Below are 21,547 nucleotides of genomic sequence, written 5' to 3' on the forward strand. Positions count from 1 at the left end.
TTTGATTGAAGTTGTGGAATATATTGATGTGGTGATTGTGATTGTAATTGTTGAGGTTGTGACAATTTCTTTTGTACATCAAAGATTTCCCAAAATTCGTGAGCTTGATTCATACTCTTGAAACCCAATTCATAATTTAAGGAAGATAAAAAGAAACCTTCCAAATAATTCAACAATTTCAAATCAATATTGATCAATTTCTTATTAGATAAACTGTTGTTAATGATAATCAACCAAGTTTTTAAAGTATATGATTGATCATCTAAACATTTATTACAAAGAACCAAGGAAATAATGATATTGTAAACAATTACGGAATTTATTTCATTATTATCATGATTATTTATGGAATGATTCAATACTGTGTTCTGATGGTAGTGTTTGTACAAGTAATATAAACTAATAATTAAATTGCTGGAAGTAAGTTGAGAATTTATAATCAAATTTCTAATGAACTTTGAATATTTATAACTAAATTTTTCAAATGATATACTCTGAGATGAAGGATCATTCTTTGATATTATTATCCAAGCGTATTTAATATAGTTGGATGAGTTTACTTGATTGTTAATCATGGTTAGTTGATTATTATTATTAATAGTAGTTGTAGATGAGAATGAAGATAGATCGTAGATGATGATCTTATATATATATATATATATATATGCTTTTTTGATGGATGAGAAATTTAGATTAATTTATATATAATTCAATTAACCATTTCATCTGTATAGATATGTGTCGATATATATATTTATATTTGACCTGTGTGTATACGTAAAAATTAAAAACTAAAAAAAAAAAAAAAATTTGGCTGTTAAAAATAAATTAATTACACAAACATAATATTTTGTGTTGATTTGCTTAAATTCTGAAGAGAAAAAGGGAAATGCATGGTGGGTAATTTTTTACATTAAAGTTGCAAGAAAATTTCTTTTTTCTAGGGTCGTGTATTTGAACACAATAAATTATTTGTTGCCATCTGCACGACTATGTATCAATTTTTTTTTTCTTTCTTTTTTTTTTTCATTAACAATACAATCAGGACAATAATAATATAAGCCTGAACAATACACTGTGCGCCCCCCCTCGCTCGCTCTCTCTTCAGTGTTGTGCCGCGTGCACTACCACCCATTATTGTTAACAAACCCATTAGTTTTGAATTGAATGAATGGAGTAACGGGTTTAAACGAAAAGGAGAAAAAAAAACGTATGAGTCAAACTGTATACGAAGTGGTATTACTAGAAGGGTGGGATTAATAAAAGGGAGAGAGAGAGAGAGAGAGAAGGATACTGAAGGAAGAGGGATTAAACATAAGGAGTATGTATCAGTGAATCTAGGTTTTTGGTTCTACCAATCAAATACATGGATTGGATAGTTTACTTTACTTTACTGTACATTACATTACATTTAGTATAATTAATAGATGATTCAAATGAGTATTGTGATATTTCACTGGTTTTAACAAGAACACTTGCGACGACATTGACAAATTCACACATTCTTGTTCGTGTTGTTGTTGTTGTTGTCGTCGTCGGTGATTATTATTATTTTGTGATACAACTAAATTTATTTTTGGTTCATTACCCATCGTCATTGCATGATACATAATTTTCTTTTTTTTTTTTTTTTGAATTTTTACTTGTACTCAAGTTAATTAGATATCATATTGTGTATGATCTGTACATTAATTTCCCTTATTTCCATTTCCTCTATGTTACCTAACACAACAACTTAAAAAGAATTGAAATTTCAAAAAAGAAATCACTACGACACAACCCAATCCCACAGATGTCGTTTCATTTCATTTCATCTAATTGAATCAGAAATCTCTCTCAATTTTTGCTTCGTTTGTTGTTCCTATTCTTTGTTCATTTTTATTTTCTACACTACACAAAATTTTTAAATTCATTTTTCTTTTTAACTTACTAATGCACTATAGAATAGTAACAATACACACAGAGTATAGTGTGTATGAGTGTCCAACATTTATTGCAAAAAAAAAAAAATAGCAATACTAGATTCGGTATAAAGACAAGTCGTGTAACTTAGTCACGCTCCCGTATTTAACTCCTTTTATCTCCTTTGTTACTCAACTTTTATTGATTCATTAACTCATGACCTATAAAATCTGAAATAGAGTACAATCTCTGCTTTTCATCGTATTGATTATAAATTAACATCGATGTGTGAACTATTCAAAATGAAATCCCACGTTTGCCTACACAATACTAGGCAATCATCAGAGAGGCAGAGGCAGCGGCAGAGGCAATGTGAAAGAGTGATAGGATTTTCATATTCCGTAGGTACTTACATCGCCCATGTTTCACAACTAGGTTGTTCAAACAATTTGACCTTACTTACACATGACTCTATTATTTTTTTCTTTTAAAAGTGATGGTTAACTTAACATTAGTTACATAATTTTCTTCTGTCTTTCCGCTGTCTTATTCATATTTTACTCTACTGTTGATCATTTTCTTGGTAAAAAAATAATGTAATCGGCTTCCCGCTTTCTGTAATTAGTTATGAATTATCTGAGTCCTTTCATTCATTACGCTATGAGATAATTCATAATAATCCCGATGATCTCTTACTTTACAAAAGAAAAAAAAAAATAATAACTTACTTTAATGCGTTACGCAATTAAATTAAATAAATGAAAAATAAAATAATGTCGCATTCCTTATTTTTAGTCGTGTACTTTTGTCATGGTATTGTTGTACAAACGATTAAACCCAAGATATCAACACCAGCTACCAGTTGTTGTAGAATGTGGATATTGAATTGAATCTGATGATTAACACTATAATTTAATGCAAATGTAATATTTCTTTGTATTACCCTTCTCTCTCTCTCTTCATCCATCATATCCATTCATTAAAAAGTTTTAACTAAATTTAAATTTCTTGTTTCTTTAATAAAATTTTATTACCCATTTTTACCATTTTTGCCATATTTTTGAGTTTTAATTCACTTTACATACACGTTATACATTTGTACATAGAAAATTAAACATTACAAAACCAAACTTCCACTTAATTTTCTTTTCTTTATGCATTTTTATACATGAGCTTACATACAGGACTATTTTTTTTTTGGTTGGTATTTTTTTTTTCAATTCAATCTTTTCAAATTGCTTGTTTAATTTCATTTCATTTCACTTTCTGTTTCTATTCCTGTTTTAATTTTTATTCAATATTTACTCCATTAAACATTAAATTGCTAAAAATTTCTGTTTCTTCTTTTATTGTACATTTTCTCCTTTTTTTTTTGTTTAATTTTGTTACTTTTTTTTTTTTATTTATTTGTTTGTTTCATAAAGAGTCCAGGCTTTTGAATAGAAATGTTAACATTTCAAAATCGTCTTGTTTTATCTAATCATTCATTACCTCATATATCCGAATAATGTGTGTGTCGATATATAGGTGTGTGTGTGTGATTGGGGGCGGGGCTACATATAAGAGAACGCACTGAGTACTGTTACGAAAGAATCATACACACACACACTTGACAAGAACAACAACCATTAAGTTTCTTTTTTTTATTCCATATTATAGCACATTGCTGTTGTAGGATCGTTACAGCTTTTTGTTATTAACTTGTTTATTCTATTGTGTAAATCATAATATGAATATCAAATGAGTACAAATGACGAACACCCCATTCTTACCAGCTGTGTGTGTTTGTTCATGGATTGTCTTGTTGGTAAATCAGACGAAATGTTTAAAAAAAAAATCAAATATCCCTCGTTAGATTTCTGAATATTTTGCATCAATTAGACTCATTAGGTTATTTGGGATATTTCATGAAACAGATTGTCATGTCAATCTTTTACCAATAAACATTATGTAAAAATAAATGTAACGTAATAATGAAAATCTGCGACATCTTAAAGAATAACCAAATTAAAAACAACTGCAAAATCTAAAAAAAAAAAAACCTCAAATTACTTTCTTACTATGCAAGATAGATTAATATTATTATTCACTCTTTGGTAATTATTGAATATCATCAAGTCCAATGCAGAAAATAACAAAGAGAAACTATGAATTGGATCATATAAACTAACAAAGTACGAGAAATAACCCAATTTCACTACGTTTAAACATCCAATTAACCAGGAAAATTTGTCTGACAAATTCATCTATTGGTTGTGATCCAGTTCAATACACATTCTTTGTACAGTTGTTAGTATCTGCAAAAACCAAATCTTCCCAAAAAAAAAAAAAAGACTATCCACTAAATATAAGGGGCGGGGGTGCTATAGCAAAATGTAAAGACAGAAATCATCAATCAAGAAACAATAGCCAAAGATATCTAAGACATTTCTTTTTAAAAAAATTTTCTCTCATAATTGTGTAAGAAAAGACGAAGAAGAAGCTAAAAAAAAAACCCAATGCAGAAACAGAAAGAGAAAAGAAGATCATGAAATTAACTAAAAATTTATTTTAACCAAAAACAAATAAAAATAAAAAAAAGCACATTTCAAAGCCTTAGTTTTTCTTACGGATGTTTTCTTACAAAAAGTTACAAAAGATTCGGATAAGTTTTTTCATGGAGTGACGGTTATAGCAATTTTTTATTACACTATGCATAGCGATTTTTGAATACAATTCTCTAAAGACTTCTCTTTATTCTTCTTCTTCTTCTGTGATTGTTGATTGTTTATTTTATCCGCCCTTTCTTTTGTTGTTGTATTTCCATTCTGTTCTGTTTTTGCCCCCTTTATTATTCTTGTTAGAAAAGAAAGACCATTTACGCAATTCATATTTTTAACAGAAATAATGGACTAACTGAAAAAATCCAATCGGAATACAGCAAATAGTAAACCATCTACCGGCCCTCCGTCAGTCACGACTAATAAATAATAACTCACTTCCGAGGTTTGTTCTCTCTCTCTCTCTCTCTCTCGTTCATTCGTAACAAGATCAGACAATTGATAATGAAAAGTCTAGGCTTATACCCTAACTAATGGTTATAATCTAGTAGTGTCTACGGATTTAAACACATTTAATTCCCGCATCTCATACTGATGACCTCAATCATTTATTATTCTGATGCCCTGTTTTTTGTATATAGTTCGTAACATTCTTTTTTCTTTTGGCTTACATCAACAAGCATAATTCCCCCCCCCCCATCATCATTGCAATAGGAAATCAAATATAAAGAAAAATCCTTTCATTGTTTATTACAACAAAAATGTGGAAAATCTTAAAAAATCTTATTGTTATTTAAATAAAAATATGTAAAAAAAAAAGAAAGAGGTAATGGTTACGAAACTACCAATTGTCTTACTCTCGTTCTTGATTTGTACACGACCAACTTTTGATTTTGTGATAACACGACAACAGCAACAACCAAAACAGTTTATACTAAATTACTTGGTTATGTAATTAAATGATTGAAATGTATATTCAAGTGGAATTTAGACAACTACAATAATAAATTGTTACCAATTAGTAAATTAGAATTTGCAACTTTTTTTTTTGTATTTGTATTTTGGTACTAATTTATGTCGTAACATTGTCTCGTGTGACGAGAGGTAAAGTGAGGTGAGGTGGAATAACGATAAACGGGATTAAACATTTGAATACAAGGCGTGCTCACGAGTTTTCACTAACGAATTATTAATAATAATTTAAAATAAAACTACATTAATGTGTAAGAAAACGATATTTCTACCTATTGAAAGGCATGAATCATGTGAAATGTACGATTCTTTCTCCTTGTTACAGGTGTTAAATGGCTGGCTATAAATTATCTAATAGTACTTCATTAATTCTTTCTTTTGTTGCTAATGGTAACCTGACTTTGTATACCCCTTATAAAATAACGAAGTTTCATGTAATAACAAACTACCATCTTTACATAATACATACCAAACGATCATTTATCTATTTTCATTAACAACACATTATTCTATTCTTCTCAAACTATAGAAGAAGGGAAAAAAAAGACAAACTCAAATCATGTTTCTTTTCTTATTGTAAATTTGATAATTTCTTTTTCTTTTATCTTCAATTAAAAGAGGGAAATCAATTTCATGTATCATTTCATCAATAAGGTTAGAAATGTTTTCTGAATTCATTTGAAAGGAAGAAAACAACATGAATGAAAAGAAAGTTCGTAAATTTCTTTCAATTAGGAGAAATATCTCCGTTGTTTTCAATCACGTGGATCAAATTTTGAGAAGTTCGTAAATTTTTTTTTTGATGATAATGATGAAATTATTAACCTTTCAGCACAATTATTATGTGTCAAATGTCTAAAAGGGGGAGATATTGAAAAAAAAAAATATGTTGGGTTTTGATGAAATTAGGTTGATAGTTTATTGACAACCTGGTTGAGGATTTTGATAAAGTAAACAAGCTCTACGCACTGACAGTAACCAAATTTTACCATGATGTTGTTTGGATAATGACAACTATTAGCTATTTTTTTCCAGGTGTGAGATCAGAAGATTGACATCTAGTATTGGAAGTTGTTATACTTACAATGTTACCAACATCAGAAAGTTATGTTCCATCTACTCTTTTTCTCTAACTTCACGATACTTCCAACTCTTGATCCAAATACTATAACACCCTAGTGAAATGATCTGAACTTTTCATGAACTGGAAATATCATAAAGTCACCACTAAGAAATATAATTTTCATCAATTAGCAACATTTGGATATATGTGATAACATTGGACGAGTATCGTGTAGTAGTTGATATAAAAAGAAAACCAAGAGTAATCAAATTGAAGTAGAACTAGGCGAATTTATATATTCAGTCATTATCAAGATATGCCATACCAAAGTACAATAATGGGGCTAGGCATAACTAAGTATTCTACATGAGATACCAACTATAATACTACAGCATGACAAACTTTGACTTGTAATTTTTTGCAACAATTTATTTTTCTGTCACGTGGTAATATACCACGTGTCGAGATTGGTTCAGGTCAAACATTGCAATCATTACATTTCTATACGTATGCAACATCTTTCAATGTTTTCTTTACTAATATTGCTAATTCAATACAAGTTTTTTTTTTAAAAAAAACTTCATTCCGAACCGATTGAAAGGACAAAGGTTCTTTGGCTTACAGACAATTATAGAGGAAACAATAGGAAAATGACAACTCTTTTTGTATTTATTGTTCAAATACCGTTGTACAATGCGTACGTCACTGCCAATCCTTGATGAGCATATTCGTGGGGTAAATCAATAAATAAACAACTTTAAGAAGAGCAATCATAGAGACGAAAGAACTTTTCAACATAAATAATTCGTGTTCTTGTGTTTCATAACTGTTTAAAACAAGGCTACTTGATCAACCACATAGCCTCTTGATTTTCTTGGGCTGAAATTATTCTTTGTTAAACAGCGAATCAAAGTAATGTCAAACAACCAAGACAAAAAGAAAAATAATCAAAAGAACATACTCTGCGTGTGTGTGTGTGTATCCCACCATAGCCTCATTCCTGTTGAACTATCAAATAGTTAGTAATAATCTCATTCTTAATTTTAGTGTAGCTTTTGCCTTGTGACAAGTGTCGTGTGACCGAACCTAAAAAAAAATTTATTACTCAGCAAGCAAGCAACAAAAAAACAAAAAAGAAATTTCATTTAATCCGGTTATTCCATTAAAGAATACCCGCAATTAATCTTGAAGTCGTCGGAGTTATCACCTGTTTCGATATGATTTCTTCGACAAAGTCTCGAGCGAGTTATTTAAATACCACGGACCGTCTAATCCAAACGGACAAGGCTCTAATCAGACTAAAAGTGACATAACTCTGTATCATAACAAGGCTGGTGATTCCTATAATCAGCAATCTTGTGACCTTTTTTTTTTCTGATTTAAAACAAACTTTCAACTTTATTGCTATTTCATCGTGGATAACTTATCTGTGATTTGCTAAACATCTCGGCACACACGAACTTGCAGCATAAATTTTTTCCTTTTCTTTTTTTTTTTGAATCTCATTTAAACCCTAAAAATTTCTTTCAATAAAAAGCTGGAACAAAAAAGGAAACTAGAAAAAAAAATTTTGGTCTTCCTTCTTGTTCCCTTTTTAGTATTCAAATTTGATTAATATATAGACCATGGCTCGTTCAAAACCGGTCATTAGATTCCAAGTAATACATTATTATCTTATTCCAATAATAGCCCTTATAGTATGGTGGGGGATGTTAATTGCAATGTTAGCATGTTGGGGTGCTCAAGGTCGACCTATTTATTCATTCATGAATGGTGCACACCAAAATCCTGTATATATTTCAGATATTGGAGCAACTAATCTTCAACCTTTGTTTATTTCATGTACTGGATTTCAAGCAATTTTCTTTGTTGGTACTTTAGTAATGGAATTATATTTACGTAAAGCTGAGAAAATTCAACCTTATGTTTCAAAGCATCAACCAAGATTAGCAATTGCTAGTATTATATGTGCAATTTGTGGACAATTGGGTATTTTATTCGTGGCTATTTTTAATACTAAAAATTTCCATAGTGTTCATATTTCAATGGTTGGGATTTTCATTGCCTTTTGTTTCTTTGCTTGTGTTTGTAATTTCACCATTTCATGTATTTTTGGTTTAAATCCTAAAAAATTAGATCCAGTCCATGATCAAGTCATCTTTGGTAAAAGTAAGACTTCAAACCTTTATTTCATTTCTTTTGTTTTGAAATTGATTTGGTTATGTGCTGCAGTAGCATTTGCGATTTGTTTTGGTACTTATATGCATCAAGATGAAGATTCAAAATCAGCCGTATTCGAATGGTTGATTTCCTTTTGGTATGGTTTATTATTAGTCATGTGGTCAATTGATTTAATTCCAAGTGCAATTAGAAAATACAGATTTAAACATCCTCATATCTACCCAAGATATCAAAATCTTAATGAAGAAAGTCAATGGGAAAAAGACTTAAGAAATCAAGGAATGGACAATTCCTCGTTATCTGCTGATGACCATCCAACTTATGTGGCATCAGTTAATCGAGTTGTATAGAAGTTTGCATATATTTTTCTTTTTCATGTTTAATATTTAATGATTCATAGAGTAATGTTTGTTTTTTAGAATAATTAATTTTTTTGCAACTTATCACGTGTATGCACCCACGTGCTTTGTAGTAATAGAGAAATTTTTTTTTTCTTTTTTTTGTTGTGGCCACAACCAAAGCGAAGGAGAAAATTAACCAAAAAAAAAAAATGTAAAAGCTATCAACCATATCACTATTGGCCCGACTTCAAACTCAAGTATCAACAAGCCTACCAAAAGTTAAACCATGGGAGTAATTGAAATTGAATCAGAACAACAATTCACCGATCTTACTAAATCTGAAGTAACCAAATTAATTGTACTTTATTTCCATACACCATGGGCAGGACCATGTAAATCTATGAATCAAGTTTTCAAAACTATTGCTGATTCAAATAATTCAAATTCTGATATTTTATTCTTAAGTATAAATGCTGATGAATTACTGGAAATTAGTGAAATTTTTGAAGTTAATGCTGTTCCATATTTTATCTTGATTAGAAATCAAACTATTTTGAAAGAATTATCTGGTGCTGATCCAAAAGAATTTATTCAAGCATTAGAACAATTTTCAAATTCATCTAATAATAATAGTAATAATAACAGTTCAACAAATTCTGGTTCTGTTGCTGCTAATACTACTACTCAAGCAAATAATGAATCCAAAAAAGAAGAAAACTCCAGTGCACCAGTAGAGGAATCTGAAGAAGCATTAAATGAAAGATTGGATAAATTAACTAAAGCTGCTCCAATTATGTTATTTATGAAAGGTTCTCCAAGTTCACCACAATGTGGTTTCTCAAGACAATTAGTTGCCATTTTAAGAGAACATCAAGTTAGATTTGGATTTTTTGATATTTTGAAAGATGATTCTGTAAGACAAGGTTTGAAAACTTTTAGTGATTGGCCAACTTTCCCTCAATTATATATTAATGGGGAATTCCAAGGTGGATTAGACATTATCAAAGAAAATATTGAAGAAGATGAAAAATTCTTTGAGCATGCATTAGAAGGTTAAACCTCCAAAAGAGTAGAATATATATATATATATAGGTTTGTGTGTTTAGTAGTTTCCTTGAGTTAATAATAAATCTAATTCTGAATCACTCAGGAATACATCATCATCATCGTCGTTGTTGTTGCTGTCATCTTGAGAATCTTCTATAGGATCTGATAATTCATCATCTGAATTGTCAATTTCTAGTTCTTCATTAATTCTATTCTGAATATCAATTTCAAATTGGTCATACTCATATATTATCCCATCACCTTCCTCTTCTTCTTTTAAAGGCATATCTTCATCAGCATAAATTTCTTGAAACTTCCCACCTAGTCGATTATACCTAAATCCTTGAGTTTTTCTTTTGTTGTAAATTATTGGAATTAAGCACCCATCGATTAGATTCAAATCTTGGAACGAATTTCGGGGGTTTATGTACTTCCGATATGAATTGATTTGGTTGCTTGTTTTCTTTATCATTTTATTCATTTTAAAATGCCTTGGAAATTTCATCTTCATTTTGTTAACACCTTGTTTAGGTACTTTTCGTAAATTCACCCTTGCTGATCTAATTCCAACATTCCCAATAGATAAAAGATCATTTATACTTAAATCATCAACAATACAACTAGCAAGGCTTATGTCATATTGAGAATCGTTATAAATGTGATAATTTTCTAATACTCCAAGATTCAATAAATCTTTATTCTTATCGGGATACTGATTTAATACTTGTTCAATCGATTTTAAATCTATATTGTCATTTCCTTTTTGATCATTAACTGTTGAAGTGGAATAAATAATCTTACCAATTGCATGAAATAAATTAATTGAATTTTCTCGAAGATAAGAATCTAATCCAATTGAACTATTGGATTTGACATTCTTAACCCACATTTCTAAATTACATATAATTGATCTAATATCCCCAATTTTAAATATCTCGTCAAGAAACTCATTTAATCTGGTGGTACCTATACTTCGTATCAAATGTTCATCTTTAATTATCTTGTTGATTGTCTTCTTAAGAAATCTATTGGCGATTTTATTAAATTTGATGTTTTCAACTTGATCCAATTTTGAAATTTCTTTACTTAATAAAGTATCAACCGTTAAATTATTATCAATACTATAACTGTTTCTAAAACCTTCATTATCTCCATTACTATTATACTCAAGTTCACTAAGACAAATAACTAACGGTGGAAGATTTAGTATATCCTGATAAATCCAATTTTTCAATCCTTGACGAAATTTAATCAACGTATCTTGATGATAAACATTTGGTAATTCTTCAATTAATACAATACTTTCTTTCTTATATTTACATTCTTGTAGAAATTTTAAAAAATCTTCCAGTTCATTATATTCTATAATTTTTGAATCTTCAAATACATCCTGATGTGGTAATAATTCATTAGCTAATAGTTTTATCGTGGTTGATTTAGAACTACCTGAAGGTCCGGAAAGTATTAAAATTTTTGATCTCGATGTATGATTAATCATTCCAAGTAAAGATTCTTTAACTTGTTTTAATTTTGTTGGGTTGATACATATATCTGATACATTTTTCGGTCGATACTTATCTATCCATTGTTGTTGCTGAACTTGTTGGTGCTGACGTGATGGTTGATAAGGATGTTCTGGTAAATCTAATGATGAAAATGACAGAAATGATTGAATTGATTGTGTTTGAATTTGACTTTTTGGTACTGACCAATGATCAAAATTTTCCAGTTCTTGTGATTCTGATGATATTTCTTCATCAAATGATGATTCAATTACTTCAACTTTAACCTTCTTTCTTCGTGGTGGCATGTTGATTATTAAAAGAATCTACCATACACAATCTTAGTATTTTCTGTTTGTTTTGCCATACGCGTCGATACACCAAAAGTAAAAAAAAAAAAATTTCTTCATATACAAAATGTAGTAGTACAAATATTACAAACATTATCCATCATTAATAAAAAAAAAATTTTTGTTAGCTCATCCAAGGTAATTAAAACCAGCTGGTTGATTTAGGAAACAATCATTTGAATTGAATATATCATTTAATGGAACTTCAATAATGTCTTTTGCTAATGGATAGACTTCAACCTCAACAAAAGTATCGTTCAAATTAACAACTTTCCCAGCAAATACACCTTTGTTGAACTTAAATTGTACAAAGGAACCAATATTGACTCCTTCTACTATTCCATGTTCTTTTTTGTAATTGTTATGAGTCTTACAATATGCTTCTCCTGTATCAAGCATATATTTAACACCATCACTCAATCCACAACTTCCATGAAATGATTTAGCACATCGTTTGTAGTTACATTGGAAACAAGCACCAGCATCACGTTGCTTACATACACAACATTGCAAGTTCATCTGTTGTTTAGATAGGTTATTTAACCCTATGATCGAATTATTGGTCTTATCGTATGACAATTGTTGGGGAAACATATTAGCACATAATCTATGAACTTCTAATGGACCCATATCAGTCTTTAATAACTCAAACATAGGAGATGATTTAAAACTGGAATCCTGGAAATTGTTTGGGCACAAGAAACATTCATTCACTGCCTCATCATCATCATCTTCTTCTTCTTCTTCTTGGACTTGACGTAGTTTCCTTTTACGGGTGTTTCGTTTGGGTTGTGCTACTTTGGCAACATCAGTTGAATGATCGGACATGATAGATTCAACGTCTGATTCATCATGCAATTCAATAGCTGTCTCCAGGTCTGAATCATCAATAACTCTATGTTCTTCCTTCTTTGTTGATGTCTTCTTGTGGTGTTTGTTCTCAGATGATGGGTAATCAGTACCATAGAACTTTTTCCATAATTTACCAATATCTATACCTACAGAATCAGAAATACATTCACATTTCTGGGTCTTTTTGCCAAACTCAAACCAATCATCCAAGGCGAAATTAACTGACTCTGCTAAATTAAATCCTAAATTAAAACCAGCATGATATCCATAGGGATAAGTGATGATAAATTCACCTTCTCTGTGTACGATTTGATTTACTTGAATACCTAGTTTCTCCAAATTAGTAGGAGATATCATAAATGTCTTGTGTCTTAAAAATTCTGAACAATTTTTCCATTCATCTTCAAAATGACTCTTCATTATGTTATAAAATTGTTCATGTTGTGCTTGAGGGATCAGATACCATTTCTTTGGAGCTCCAAAATGTAAATAGTTTATCAGGTATAAATCTTGATCTTCTAAATGCCACGCAAATGAAGATTTCCATAATCCTCCATATAAATATGCCTCATTGACTCCAGGAAGGCGTGCATCCATCAAATCTAATAGATTTGGTAATTTGGAGACATTCCATGCCTCAACATTATCACCAAATAATGACCCTAGACTATCTGCTCCATACATTGGTTCTGAATATGGCAAAGATTTCCAATATGTTTTCTCCAATTCCTCGCATCTTTGATCAGTAAATTCACTCGTATCTATACTAAATTCTAGCACATCTCTATGTGTATCTACTTTTTCCTCTTTCTTAAGTTTACTTCTGGGTGGTTGGTATTTCTTTGCCACGTCTTTCCATTGAAATATAGAATATTTTCTTGCTCGTTCGATATTTTGAAACTGAAATACTCCTGGTTGATTCATATTTATATTCTGAAGAATTGGGTTTCTTATAACTATTCGTGACAAATTCTCATGACTATAACATTTTCCTCTAACTTCATCCAACCATTCTTTTGGAGGGATAACTTTAACAATTCCTGAACTCATGCCATATTTATTAATGGCTTTATTGAAATTATAAAAATTCTCAAATTCTTTTAAACTTGGCATGAACACGGGAACACCATTTTCAATGTGATGTGGTTCAATATGTAGATTCGAATCATGCTGATAGTTCGACTGCATTGTGATGGAAGATATGACTTCTAGTTGAATAGATAATTCAAGGCTGCAAGATTAAATTAAGAGAAAGGTCAATCAGGTGAATTGGTACTGATTTTTCTTTTTTTGTATTTAGTGCGGGATGGAAACAAAAACTACGACCAAAAAAAAAAATAAGGAAACTTTGAAACCAATTATTATTATTATTAATAATAATGATATTCTTTTTTTTTTGTGGTCACATGATGCTTGGTCCGTAATGGCAATAGAAGCAAGGTACAAGCCCTTTTATTTTTATTTTTTTTTCTGGTAAACTCCGATATCGAAATTATCTCAATTTCAACAATGATAAATTGGTCAATCATGAGATAAAGACAGCCGGTATCATACAAGAAACGGTTTATTCAACTATTGTTTGCAAATTCAAAGGTCGTGTGATGATCGATATTAGATGTTGATAATGACATCTATACTTCTAGAATTTATTTCCTATCCATCTATTGATCAAGTCTAATGAATTTTCAGGCTGATCAAATGGAACCATATGGCCTGCATCATATACTCTGATAAATGTCAATTTCTCTAATTTCTTAATTTCTCCAGCAACAGCCCCGTTTTCCGTGATCCATTTCTTCATGGGTTGAAGTTCAAAATCTTTATAGCCTAATGAATCTACAACTTCTAATAACCCAATCCATGAGCAAACATAATCTTTATCACCAGAATATATCAACACAGGGATGTCCTTTTCCAATAACTCTCGTAGATATTGTTGCAGAGGGCGCATATTATCACCAGTGATTTCAAATCCTAGATTATAGTCATCATGACACATAACAAATTTTATGTTTTCCACACCAATTGCTTCTTGGACTTCAGGCAAATTTAAATATTTATCTATAGGTTGTGATTCCAAATAACAATCGGATGTGTTTGCTATGCATGTTTTTCTAATATCATATGGATTCAAACCTAGTTTATAAAATGGTTTGCCAACTTCCTGACCCAATTGTCTTGCAATGACACATGATAATAAATCTCCATAATCATAACATAGCTGATCATATTTTTTAAAAGTGATATATTTATCTTCCATATATTGACAATCTTCTTCACTGAGTAATGCTGGGTGTCCTGCTTCTCCACAGGCCATTTTCTTGTAGGATCCAATTTGGATCAATGGATCAATTATCCCATTTCCAATTAATACTGAACTTATATTAAACAGTCTATCCTCATGACACAATATTTCATGCAGTAAATTTGGAATATAATGTCCAGCATAAGATTCACCAGCGATATGAAACTCATTTTTCAAGAACTGTGGGTTCTTTTGAAAAAACAATTCTATGAAAACGTAAACAAAATACATTGCTTGATTGGAGGTAAGAGTTGGAGCGCCACCATAGGAGAATCCAGTATAAGTAGGTTGATCTAAAAAAATCACAGAAGCATTGGAGTTCCATGAGTAAGGATTATAATTTGGCTTTAAATCAAAACCAATTGATGAAGGACCCAATTCAAAAAATAATCCATATGATGATGAACAATGGGGACCACCAGTTAACCATAATATAATTGGATCATTTTTTGGATCATTTCTACTTTCAAAGAACCAATAAAAGAAATTATGGTGAAGGTGGGATAAATACCCTGTTGATTGATTAACAGAGTCGAGACCTAATGAAGATACAGATGTTCGAGAAGATAAGGAAAATTCGGGGAATTTCACAGATGCTGTAATTGAATACTTATCATCCTTATGGAATGGTACTTGAGTGGCTAAAGTGTTGGATAAAATCAATATTGTCAACAACAAATTCATTAATTAATGGATATTGGTACAAAAAAAAATAAACGAAGAAAAAAAAAAAGGGGAGTGGGGGATCTAAAAATAAGGCAGCATAATGATAAATCGCACAAAAAAGAAGTCTTGTTCCAAAGGGAACGGCATCAATAATTGGTATTAACTAACCATGTTAGTTGAAGAATTCAGAGATGCGGCTATTCTAATAAGATGAATTTTGCTTTTATAGCAAGTTGATTCACTTTGTAGAGTTTTTAAGTAATGCAAAACAATAATGTACCAATTTTGAAATAAATTCGTCAAAAAAATGGTGCAAAAAATGCAAATCCAATCTGAACTCAGGTAATTGTGGGATTGATTAAGTCAATTTGTCAGATGATAGTTGATGATATACCAGACTTCGTTAAAGGCACGGCTAGTATACTCAATGGAAAGTATAGATACGGAACGGCTTATCATTAATAAACGAGTGGCTATCTCCGTTTCTACACGGATTTAACAGCACCCACAAGATAATAAATTGTTGGAACCGCATTGAATATTGATGAAATTAAAATAAACTAAGCACTTTGAATCAACAATTGTGAAGCACTATATAAATAGACGACATTCCTTCGATCAAACATGAAACTATAGGAAAACTTAAAAAAGAGTGTGGACAAAAAAAAAGGGAGAGCGAATTAATCAATTATTCATTTGGTGGTAGTATATCACGACAACGATGACAAGAATTGAAACAAATATAATAATTAATGCTGATCCTCAAACAGTAAGATCAGTATTTTTACAATATCAGAATTATCCAAAGTGGAACCCACTTTTCACCAGTTTTACGAAATATACCAACAAGTCCGATCCAAACTTGAATATAGGTGATGAATTACAAATTGATTTGAAATTAAAAGGTACAAATCATACAAGTACAATGTATCCTGTTATTTTAGAGAACAATGAGAACGAATTTACTTGGAGAGGTAAATTGGTTAGCACCTGGTTATTTGGCGGTACTCATCTGTTTAAATTTGAAAGACTTGAAGAAAACAAGACTGTGTTTGAACAATCGGAAGAATTCACTGGTATATTAGTGTTTTTATTCTACATTTTTGGAGTGTTTTCCAAAACAAAAGAATCATTTATTAATATGAATGAATCATTGAAAGATTATATTGAATCTAGTAAGTATTAATATACATTTGTATGACTTGGGATTGCTTATTGCATACTATTCTTGACCGTGTCACGTTTTCAAGGCACGTGCTCGTATTGAAAAATCACACAAACAAAAACAAAAAAAAAAACCATCTGCACACAGACGAACAATAGGTGATGAATCTTGGCACGTGGGTCTCGCCTTGTATAAAAATTTATTTCATTATCGCACTCTCTCTCCTAATGTAACCCTCTTCAACAAAAATTAATATTAAATTAATTAGAAGTTAATTTTTCTTTTTCGAATTTTCATTTTCATTAAGCAATAACCACCCCATTCTTGAATTTTCTTTCATTTTTTTTTTATTTCAATTTTCATATTCATTATTGTTTTATACTTCTTTCTTTCCAATTTTGAAAATTTCTTACATTCCATTACTTAATACTCATTGAAAGCATCCATCTTTGACTGATAAGAAATGAAATTTGGTGAACATTTGAGAAAGTCCTTGATCAAGAACTACTCATTTTACTATATTGCATACGATGATTTAAAACATCAATTGAAAAAAGGTTTATATGACAATGATGGAACTTGGAATGATGACTTGGAAGAACTGTTCCTTAATTCCTTGGAAAATGAATTGGATAAAGTTTATTCTTTCACCAAAGTGAAAAATACTGAAGTCACTAGAAGAATTAAGGATAGTGAAACTTATGTTTATGAAGTTGTCGATGCATTACATAGATATCAAAACCATGATCCTGCAATTACTACCCCACCTCTGGAAGAAGATTTCCAAGAATTGCAAGATGAATTATCTGATATTATTGCTGATGTCCATGAATTGAACAAATTTGCCAATCTTAATTACAGTGGGTTCTATAAGATTATTAAGAAGCACGATAAAGTTACTGGTTATTCCCTTCGTCCAATTTTCCAAGCTCGTTTGAACCACAAGGCATTTTACAAAGATAATTATGATGCTTTAATTGTCAAATTGTCAAAATTATACGATTTGGTTAGAACTAGAGGTAATCCAGTTCAAGGTGATTCTTCTGCTGGTGGTTCCCAACAAAATTTTGTTAGACAAACTACTAAATACTGGGTTCATCCAGATAACATTACTGAATTGAAATTGATCATTTTGAAACATTTACCAGTTTTGGTTTTCAACCCAGATAAGGAGTTTGAAACTGAAGATAGTGCCATTACTTCTATTTACTTTGATAACAAGGATATGGACTTGTATTATGGTAGATTGAGAAAAGATGAAGGTGCCGAAGCCATTAGATTAAGATGGTATGGTGGTATGAAGACTGAACAAATTTTCGTTGAAAGAAAAACCCATAGAGAAGATTGGACTGGTGAAAAGTCTGTCAAGGCAAGATTTGGTTTGAAAGAAAAACAAGTCAACCTGTTTTTATCTGGTGAATTGACTGCCAATCAAGTATTTGAAAAGGCTAGAAAACAAGGTAAGAAATCTCCACAGGAAATTGACAATTTGGAAAGACTAGCCAAAGAAGTTCAATACAGAGTCTTGAAAGAGAAATATCGTCCAGTTATGCGTTCATTCTATAATAGAACTGCTTTCCAATTACCAGGTGATGCTAGAGTTAGAATTTCTTTAGATACCGAATTAACCATGGTTAGAGAAGATGATTTTGATGGATACGACAGAACTCAAGGAAACTGGAGAAGAATGGATATTGGTGTTGATTACCCATTCCTGCAATTGCCAGAAAAGGATGTCTGCAGATTCCCATATGCTGTTTTGGAAGTTAAATTACAAACTCAATTGGGTCAAGAACCACCAGTGTGGATCAGAGAATTGGTTGCTTCTCATTTGGTTGAAGCTGTTCCTAAATTCTCCAAGTTTATTCATGGAGGTGCCACTTTGTTAACCGACCATGTTGACTTGTTGCCATTCTGGTACACTCAAATGGATGTTGACATTAGAAAACCAAAGACTCAACTGGAAATTGGTATCCAAAGAAACACCCCAGCAAGAATTGAAAGACTGTCGACAAGTGGTAATGACTTGGATGAAGAAGAGTTAACTGGATCATCATACACTACAGGTGTTCATTTCTCCAATGATTACAACCCATTGGAAGATGACTTGGATGAAAATACACCATTGTTGTTGCCAAATACCTACTCAAGTAGACACTCCAGTTCTCCAGTTCGTAACTTCTTGTACCATTGGTATGGCAGATTTTTGCATTTCTTTAATGATGACCGTACTTTCACTGTGAAACCAGGTACTAACTGGGATTTGAATGCCACTTTCAAGGATAAATTGCCAAAGGGTAAAACCATTTGTGTGCCGGTTAGAATCGAACCAAAGGTATACTTTGCTAATGAAAGAACTTTCTTGAGTTGGTTATCTATGGGTATGTTGTTGGGTGCTGTTGCCACTACTTTGTTGAATTATGGTTCAAAGAGTGCATTGACTTCATCTATTGGTTTCTTCATCACTGCTATTTTCACCATTGCTTATTCTACTTACAAGTATTTATGGAGAGTATTAATGATTCGAGAAAAGAAAGTTACCGCTTATGGTGACAAATTTGGTCCAAATATGATCTGTGCATTTATCTTTTTAGCAACATTTGTCACTTTCCTATTCAAATACCTGGAACATTGATCTTGTAGTGAGGTTTCTATAAAAAACTAAAAAAAAAAAAAATATCATCAAAAAATATCATCAAAAAATATATAGTCATTTTATTTTGTGTTTTATTTCTTCATATTCTGTATCACTGCGTGTATTCATTAATTAATATATGTTTGGTAAGAAACATCATCAATAATCATAGTTTATGACCATTCCAACGTAATAACATATACGTCTCTTATTTATTTTGGTCTACGCAATCTAGGAATATCGATACATCATCATTCATATATGGGGGCCGGGTTGGGCATTCATATAGGGAATACTATCATTATAGGAATAAATTCACTCATGTGAGATGTAATTGATAATAACGATTCATGGTAGGATTACATGCCATATATTCAAATACCATATCAGGAACTGCTTCCATTACTTCATCAAAAGGAAACCAATCAGTATAACCATCATCAAGAAGTACTTGAAGTATTGGTCCATGTAATTGTGATATTGTATGTCTCAATATTTTCACAACTGTTAATAACCCATCTTCATCTGAACTCATGGTTGGAAATATTAACCGAATTAAAGAAACAGATATTACAGTTGATTTACACATATGACATGTTCATTTATTTAAACGTGTATGGAAACATATACATCATTCATGGATGAGACTAATTATAAATTTATAAACTTAAATCTAATAACCTATTGGGGGTATTGGAGATGATTCTGAAGGAAATCCTTTATTATAGTGGCTTCATGTATGCTGTTGAGATAGAGATCATTTGGGTTTACATGACGACAATGGTTTTACAATTCATTTTAAACAGTGATGAATTTAGGTTATTCCTTTAATCTCTAGTCAATGTTTCATCCGATGAAAGTAAAGTACAGGCTGGTTCAGTGGTCGTGTTTGTCTAAAGAATAGACAAGGGGGGCGGGGTAATAAATGGACAGTGATCAAAATAAGCATTAGGCTTTATGTTGTTTTGTCATTTAGAGAATACTATAAAAGGAATGAAAAATCACACGGGTTTGAAGAATCATTCAAAAAAAAAAAAAATTAGATATTAAATTTGCGTTCCCTAATAGTTGCAAACAGCGTGCTTAATTTATAATATAAATTACATTGTTCACGTAGTTTAGTTTTTGGAATCACCAGTGGATATAAAATACTGACTCCTTAATATTGATTTAATCTCTAGCAGATTTCGTATAGATGAATAAAAATGTTTTGAATTATTCTCTTACAGAAATACTATTCTTTTTGTAGTTAAAGATTGATCTTATACAAGTTAGTTACATGATTGAATAAATGTAATATTTATCATGGAATGTTTTTAGAGTTGGAATCGGATACGATTTGGATTTCGTAGCTGAAGTTCAGTTTGTATACTCAATTATGTTCTAAATAGTCCAATACTCACAGACAACACAAATTTACATATTGAACTAAGGTATCCTAAACCAGCAGATTGAAATAGCAACTCTTCACCTGAACTGATTCGTTTCTTATCGGTGTCATCTAATTTATCTGTAATACTTTAAATGATGAGGATATAATTCTGGGTATCTTCGTAAATATTCATTTGCTTTTATTGGATTTAACTGTACTACTGAAGTCATTGACATCCATGCTTTCTTACCATTGGTAAACAACACTAAAAGATATACACCTGTTGGGGTTTTATCATGCATTATTACCCTATTAATTTGTAAATTATAACTGATTGGCATTATTGGAGACAATAATTTTTCCGGAATAGATATAACAAACGTTGATAGAGTTGTTATACTTGGTACGTCTTTGAAGTTGATTCTGTTTCTACTATAATACATATCGATATATATATATATATATATAATGAGCAGTTCATATATTCCTTATAACAAGTTTTGAATTCATAGGCATAAACTCAAACTTGAATTGTATCATAAGTAACATAAAAGAAATCCTTTTTTGTTTTTCTTATTGTTGGTGTTTAACATTAATATATTTTGAATAAAGCTCTCTCATATTATCATAAAGTTTGTGGATTTTCATATAATA

At 30.7% G+C, this 21,547-nt stretch overlaps 8 protein-coding genes across 8 annotated transcripts; 4 read left to right on the top strand and 4 right to left on the bottom strand. All coding sequences in view use genetic code 12, as the record gives it.

Annotated features, from left to right (window-relative positions):
* Window positions 1–2: 2 nt before the first annotated feature.
* On the bottom strand, window positions 3–575 carry CTRG_00500 (uncharacterized protein; the record flags this gene model as incomplete). Its single annotated transcript, XM_002545673.1, has 1 exon — window positions 3–575. A coding segment is annotated over one exon (573 nt), but the record flags the coding sequence as incomplete, so codon positions are not given.
* Window positions 576–8,102: 7,527 nt separating this feature from the next.
* CTRG_00501 (uncharacterized protein) lies at window positions 8,103–9,008 on the top strand (the record flags this gene model as incomplete). The annotated part of the gene is made up of 1 exon (XM_002545674.1): window positions 8,103–9,008. The coding sequence occupies one exon, from the start codon at window positions 8,103–8,105 to the stop codon at window positions 9,006–9,008; it is 906 nt and encodes a 301-aa protein (XP_002545720.1).
* A 277-nt stretch (window positions 9,009–9,285) lies between these two features.
* GRX3 (monothiol glutaredoxin) lies at window positions 9,286–10,056 on the top strand (the record flags this gene model as incomplete). The annotated part of the gene is made up of 1 exon (XM_002545675.1): window positions 9,286–10,056. The coding sequence occupies one exon, from the start codon at window positions 9,286–9,288 to the stop codon at window positions 10,054–10,056; it is 771 nt and encodes a 256-aa protein (XP_002545721.1).
* Window positions 10,057–10,101: 45 nt separating this feature from the next.
* On the bottom strand, window positions 10,102–11,856 carry CTRG_00503 (uncharacterized protein; the record flags this gene model as incomplete). The annotated part of the gene is made up of 1 exon (XM_002545676.1): window positions 10,102–11,856. The coding sequence occupies one exon, from the start codon at window positions 11,854–11,856 to the stop codon at window positions 10,102–10,104; it is 1,755 nt and encodes a 584-aa protein (XP_002545722.1).
* Window positions 11,857–12,027: 171 nt separating this feature from the next.
* On the bottom strand, window positions 12,028–13,938 carry CTRG_00504 (uncharacterized protein; the record flags this gene model as incomplete). The annotated part of the gene is made up of 1 exon (XM_002545677.1): window positions 12,028–13,938. The coding sequence occupies one exon, from the start codon at window positions 13,936–13,938 to the stop codon at window positions 12,028–12,030; it is 1,911 nt and encodes a 636-aa protein (XP_002545723.1).
* A 451-nt stretch (window positions 13,939–14,389) lies between these two features.
* On the bottom strand, window positions 14,390–15,739 carry CTRG_00505 (S10 family peptidase; the record flags this gene model as incomplete). The annotated part of the gene is made up of 1 exon (XM_002545678.1): window positions 14,390–15,739. One exon carries the CDS (start codon window positions 15,737–15,739, stop codon window positions 14,390–14,392), a length of 1,350 nt encoding a protein of 449 aa, XP_002545724.1.
* A 703-nt stretch (window positions 15,740–16,442) lies between these two features.
* On the top strand, window positions 16,443–16,907 carry CTRG_00506 (uncharacterized protein; the record flags this gene model as incomplete). The annotated part of the gene is made up of 1 exon (XM_002545679.1): window positions 16,443–16,907. One exon carries the CDS (start codon window positions 16,443–16,445, stop codon window positions 16,905–16,907), a length of 465 nt encoding a protein of 154 aa, XP_002545725.1.
* A 442-nt stretch (window positions 16,908–17,349) lies between these two features.
* Window positions 17,350–19,521, top strand: VTC4 (Vtc4p; the record flags this gene model as incomplete). The annotated part of the gene is made up of 1 exon (XM_002545680.1): window positions 17,350–19,521. The coding sequence occupies one exon, from the start codon at window positions 17,350–17,352 to the stop codon at window positions 19,519–19,521; it is 2,172 nt and encodes a 723-aa protein (XP_002545726.1).
* Window positions 19,522–21,547: the final 2,026 nt, after the last annotated feature.

This window comes from Candida tropicalis (genome assembly GCF_000006335.3).
Source record: "Candida tropicalis MYA-3404 genomic scaffold supercont3.1, whole genome shotgun sequence".
Classification (NCBI taxonomy): domain Eukaryota; kingdom Fungi; phylum Ascomycota; class Pichiomycetes; order Serinales; family Debaryomycetaceae; genus Candida; species Candida tropicalis.